The sequence below is a fragment of the Catharus ustulatus genome, chromosome 4 (genome assembly GCF_009819885.2).
Source record: "Catharus ustulatus isolate bCatUst1 chromosome 4, bCatUst1.pri.v2, whole genome shotgun sequence".
Classification (NCBI taxonomy): Eukaryota; Metazoa; Chordata; class Aves; order Passeriformes; family Turdidae; genus Catharus; species Catharus ustulatus.
Window position 1 is genome coordinate 71,018,354 of NC_046224.1, and position 6,046 is coordinate 71,024,399.

A 6,046-nucleotide genomic window follows, 5' to 3' on the forward strand; every position below is an offset into this window, starting at 1 on the left:
ACAGGAATCACTCCCTTGGCACTGAAACCAGCAGCAGGGTGTCTGGGTGCTGACAAGCTTTTTACTTGTCCACTTGTCCTTTGCAAATGGAGCTGAAGACACTGATCTATTTCCTAGGAGTTGTTAAATAGCAGATGGATATGAAGGGTCCCTAGGAACACAGGCAGGTTCCCAAAAAGTGATCCAGGTACACCACCTGTTTTGACTGGCTTGGTACAAATTTCTACCATGCTACTCACATCCAGTGCTCACTCATAAAACATATGGAACAAAACATGGAATGGGCAAACACGAGAGCAAACACCCCTCCTGAATAAGTAGCTTTAAGCAATAACTCTGCTTGTAATGTCTGAGGAGGGAATTAATGAAGGCTATCAAGAGAGTCTGGGATAAAGAACATTCTTGGAAAACAAGTATTTTGGAAGATGGCACTGTGTGAGAAGCAATGATTTCACTACAATGGAAAAAAACCAATGGGGAATCTTCTGATTGCAACACAAGAACCACGGGAGGGAAATGTTATTTTGTAGTACAGAGTAACCGTGCAGAGATGCCATCATCCTTTACCGAAGCCCTCATCAGCCTGCAAAAACATGCATCTTCTTTTCAGGTAGGGGTTTATGCATGTGGCCCCTTCCTATACTTCAGATCAAAGAAATGTTTGGAGGAAAATGAGCATCACCTTGAACACTACTATGAGGGGAAAATTAAGACAAAGGACCAAAAGAATAGGAAAAAATAGCACAAAAATGCTACTGGCGATCAGATGCATCTCCACCCCAAGAGAAAATTATTCCTTTCTAATAAATTCATGTAACGTTTTACAGATATTGAAAATATTCCAAAGCATAGCTCAGTGTAAACAGCAAGCTGAGTCTCCTCCTGTTCTTTAGCATTTCTCTTTGTTTACTCTCTATTTGAGGATAGAAAAAGCCTACATGTGAGCACTGCAAATGGTGTATTTCAGGATGGATGGGGCATTCAGAAAGGCACTGATGAAACACAGACATTTGTAACCTCCAATAAAATACTATGGACTTTGCCTGAGCCACCAGGGTCAAAAAAAATTAAAAAAAAAAAAATCCATTGTATTTATGAATACTTCTTATTTGTGTGTGGAAATAATCTGATACCATGGTGATGGGAAGACTACATCGAGATTAGAGAGAGAGGCATGAAAAAGATTCTGCTTTGTGTGTGTTCTCAGCCCTGTTGCCTTCTTGCTACCGAACCCCATGTGTCAGGAGCAGAGATCCTATAGGAAATTGCCCTGGCAGTGCTTCTGGAAGCAATGCCCAGCCAGACCAGTTCACCCATTGCAAGGATAGGTACTTGGCTGGAGATGCCAGCTCCCATCTGTGAGCCCAAATGGCTCTGCTCAGCCCCTGCTCATCTCAGGAGAGCTTGGCATGTTCATCTGGTAAAAAAAAATAGCCCTTACCTTTGGCAATCAGCTCCTCCAGCTCCTGGTCGAAGCCTTGTCGGTGGCATTTCCTCCAGAGCCCCATATTGGTGGAGTTGTACTGTCTGTTGCACTCGTCGACTGCGCTCATAGCAAAGATCTGCCTCCTGTTTCTTGCCAAGAGGAGTTTCCCTTCCCAGCGGTCCAACCTAGACCTGCTGGCCCTGAGAGGCAGGTTGTTGTTGGAGTTATAAATGAAGCCAGGATCATTTCTCTTAGTGGTGATGCTCTTGCACCTCTCCCTGTGCTTCCTGGCATCAGTTTCGTACCAATGGTCAGAGCAGATTGCCACAGCCAGCATGCCAAGGGCACACAGAGCTAAAGAGAGGCCAGCATAGAGCAGTAACCTTCCAGCAGCCATGCCTCAGCTTCACAGAAACACCATGGACATCTTCACAACAGGCAAAGCCGTGGGGGTGAGACCACGCAAAAACCACCGGAGCAGCTGCTAGAGGTGTCACTTGGCACAGACTGCCTCAAACATCCCCAACTCCCGTGGCTCACATCCACGCTGCAGAGGGATGCTGAGAGCACTACAAAGTTCTGCCCTGGAGGCAGTCTTGGAGTCTCATCTGCCTCTTCTCCTCTGCAGAGGAGACCTGGTGAGGAGAAACAGAGCCTTTCACCAGTGACCCCCTCACTGCGAGCACCCGAGTGACAGGGGCTGAAGGGATGAATCCCCCTCAAGAGACCTGATGGCTGATCAGTCCATTAATCTCTTCCAATCTGGCCCGTTCAGAAATCCAGAAGAGATGGCTTTCAGATCAGCAAGCTCACTACAGCACGATCACAGGACAGAAAAGTTCAGCAGCCTGACATCTCCCACTTGCAAGCAGCCCGTTGTCCCGGTTTCAGGAATCGCTGACTTGTCTTGTCTTTGTCAGTGGCTCAGCAAGAGCATCATCGTCTGGACGGCCGGTCACTTGCTTGGGTTTAAAGCGAGGTCGAAAGGGAGGGAGCAAGACGGGGGGGAGCAATCTGTTGTTGTTGCTGCCGCTGCTGTTGGAAATCGTGGTTAAAGCATCCCCTCCTGGGCTGGCTCTGGGAACGCGGGCACGCTCGGGTCCCTCCCTCAGCAGACTTCGCTGACAGCCGCTGGCATCTCGGCTTCGGAGACACCTCAGCTTCTCCCCGCCAGCCTCGCCATTCACTCTCCCGCTTTTGTGGTGGGCGCTGTCATGCGGGCAGCCGAGCGCCGCGCTGCCTGCGCTCCCCGGGCAGCTCCCGGCTCCGGGCCGGGCAGAGCCGCGGCAGCACCGCAGCCCGGCAGGAGCCGCGCTCCGCCCGCTAGGCAGCGCGGGGGGCTGCCCTGGGCCCCGGCATCCTCCTGCCACACACACACACACACGCTGCTGCCCCCCCTTCCGCCGGCAGCTGAAAAGCTTCCTCCGTCCCCGGCGCTGCGATGTGTTGTGCACAGTTTTCCTAACACGGCGGCACGTTAGCCATCTGCAAGATGAAGGCAGGCAGGGCTACGGCTGGCGGAGAGGATGCTGAGGAACGGCAGGGGAGGGGAGGGAGGGAGGGAGGGAAGGAGGGAGGTCGGTCGGGGGAAACGGAACCAAAACAAACCGGGATGGAGGGGCGGAGGTGGGGGGGAGCTACACACCTTACACGGGGAGAGAGGAAAGCAGCCCCTAACTGTTGTCAACAGCTTTCGGGCTGCACCATTTCTCTGCCATATGGCCCGGTCTTCCTTGGCGGAGCCGAGATTTTTTAGCTCAGCGGCTTCGTACGAATCGTATCCCCGGCATCGGTAGTTATATATTCAGACATCTTTTTTTCTCCTTAAATTTTCACTCCCTTTCTCTTTAATGGGAATAACTCACCCATCTTGTAGACATCAAATGCAACAGAAGGCGAGCTGGAGTCCCCAAGCTTTAGAAATCTCATTTCACCGTTTTTAACCCAAATAATTGCAAATCCAATCTTCCGTACACCTGGGAACCTTTCCTTGTTCAAACACCGAGCCCCGCAGCCTTGGCCGAAGCCTACAGACCGAGCATACAGAGCGCTGAGCCAAAAGCCAGTGATGTCACCCATGCAACGTGAGACTCATTTCTTATTTCTCTATCCTCCTTAAAGATAAACTGCACCACTTCACAGGCAGGAAATATCAAAGCCCTACTCTCTTAAGAAGGGAAAATGTAAAACCTGGATTTAGCTGGATCCTGATCAATCTTGATCACAAGCCCTTACATTATGTCAACCAAATCCGAAACAAGTGGAGCTGTTTCTCACTGCACCAAAAAAAAAAAAAAAAATAAAAAAAAAATAAATAAAAAAAAAAATCCCAACCTGCTATATAATAGAAAGAATAAGCTTGGAAGAAGCCCTGGATTCTAGACCTTCTGCGTGGTCCAGGAAACCTTCAGACTCTAAACGGCACTGTTTAAAAAAGAAATCCACATGGTCATTTCCCTTGCACCAAAAAGGGCTGGATGCTGGCACACTCTGATCTGCAAATACCACAACATCCTGGAGGTGACACAGGAACCAAGTTAGCCTCATGCAATATTTGGCTCCCACTGACTCCACAGGATGAAAAGCAAACAATGCAGTTGTTCCTACTGAACCAAAAAGTCCACAGCCCAGTGCCTCCCCATTTCAGCAGATGTATGCTGCAAAAATCTACACCCATGCTGGATCCTACAAGCTTTTGGCCCATGAATCCCAGGCTATGTCATCTGAATTGAAAATAAGCACAGCCTCTCTGGGGCTGGTGACAGTCCTTGGCCCTGAGAGGGGAATGCAGGGATTTTGCTAGCTTTTAACCCTAGCCACCCAAATTATATTTGTTCCAGTGGGGAGAGCAGATGTAGTAGCTCTCTGTGTATCAAATACATACCTGGACTGTCTTGTGGAATACAGCTGCACCAGGAAAAAAATTAACCTGTATGGCTGGCTCATATTTTTTGGCACCAAACCAAATTGTATTATTGAAAAAACAAAACATCTCCCATTTTACCTGGCATAACCAGGACCCGTATCAACTGGGATTTGCAGCTGTGGAAGAGTATCTGTGTCATTAAACCATTTTTGGTGTGAAATATATTGTATTCTCTAACCACCTGGCAGGATTATAAAATTGGCAAAGAAAAATCAGTCATCTGAATCATAAAGGTTACAATAATCCACATCTACTGAAACAGATTTAGTGTAAAATTTCAATGTTGTGTTATGAATATTCACTCTATCTGGAAAGCTCTTGGTAAAGTTAAGAGTTCTACTGAAAATAGGGACTAGTCTAAATTTTTTAGCAGTAACTTCCCTTTGTTGTTAATAATAGCCACCAATATTTAAGGATACCATTTTTTTTAAAAAATAGTTCAGCACAGATGGATCCACTTCTATAACTGGATTTCTCAAGTAACTACATGTCAGTAGATAAAAGGAATTAGATGGTACAGTGGGCCTGGAGCAGCCATACTTGTTGTCTGTTCAGAGATAAAGTTATAGAGTTTTGTGGCCAAAACGTTGTTGGCTCCTATGAGATGATGACGAACAGGTTTCTCATATCACACCCACACAGAGATGAAAGTGCACCTGGATTTCTTTGTCAATTTTTAGCATCAAGTCCCAAGCTGAAGGATGAGAACAGGGAACAGGTCTAATTTTACCAACTCAATTTTTGGGTGATTGTTGGATTTTCTGTTTAAGTGCAAGAGGCTGCTATGTTTATTCTCTATTTAGATTGAACTGGAAAACAAAACTGTTTTATGTCTAAACATCCAGTTTAGATAGAGTTGGGAGACTGGGACTAAGAGTAGAATAGAGGACCTGGCTACTAGAACTGTTTTTTCTCATGATACTGCCCAAAGATATGTGAGAAGATGGGAAAATCATATAATGGATTGACACCTACATTTATTTCTTGTTAAACATTAGGATTATAGTCCAAAGAGCCAAGATTTGGTTGGACCCAGGGAGGTTCAGGTGCCAGGTTTTCCCGTCACTCTCCAAGACAGCAGGACAGTTTGGGAAAGGAGGACTTTTGTACTTGGAAATGCCAGACTTGTTCCCTCTTCTCATTCTTAAGCATGGATTTTAAAAAGCCAAAAATTGATGTTCATTTCCAGGTTTTATCTTTTCCTCTGAAAAAGCATTTCAGTGGCAGTTTCTATGCTTTTTTTTTTTTTTTGCTTGCCTTTGTAGCTTTATTAGATGCAGTCTACATCTTTCTGCAAGTCACCTTAAACATATAATTGTAAGAGAAATTGTTGGATTTTAGCCCCTCTTTAACTCTTTGCATTGAACATTTTTCTCCATCCTTATTATTCTCTTTTTTCCCAGGGAGTTGAAATATTACTTGCTGCAGGCATTGGGAACCTTCCCTATGTCTCTAGTACACAGCCCCTTCTCAGCACAAACAGATCATTATTAAATTCTCTTCCTCCCACCTCACCTCTGCCTCACTACAGGGGAAAAAAAAACCAATCCTTGTCAATCTTGCAATGAATGCAAGCTGGAAGAAAGACATTAAAAAAATAAAAATAAAAAAAAAACCACAGCCCCTCCATGCACACATGGAAACTGCTCCTGACTGTGAATTAAGGGCATCTCAGCACAGGCAGCTAATTCACG

The 6,046-nt window shown here is 46.0% G+C and overlaps 1 protein-coding gene across 1 annotated transcript in view; it reads right to left on the reverse strand.

Annotated features, from left to right (window-relative positions):
• The window catches only part of TMEM178B (transmembrane protein 178B), a 217,044-nt gene extending 214,343 nt beyond the window's left edge, over positions 1-2,701 (reverse strand). The window contains exon 1 of the mRNA XM_033057334.2: positions 1,442-2,701. Within this exon, the coding sequence (XP_032913225.1) occupies positions 1,442-1,823 (382 nt within the window). The 5' untranslated portion in view covers positions 1,824-2,701. The remainder of the gene's footprint in view (positions 1-1,441) is intronic.
• Positions 2,702-6,046: the final 3,345 nt, after the last annotated feature.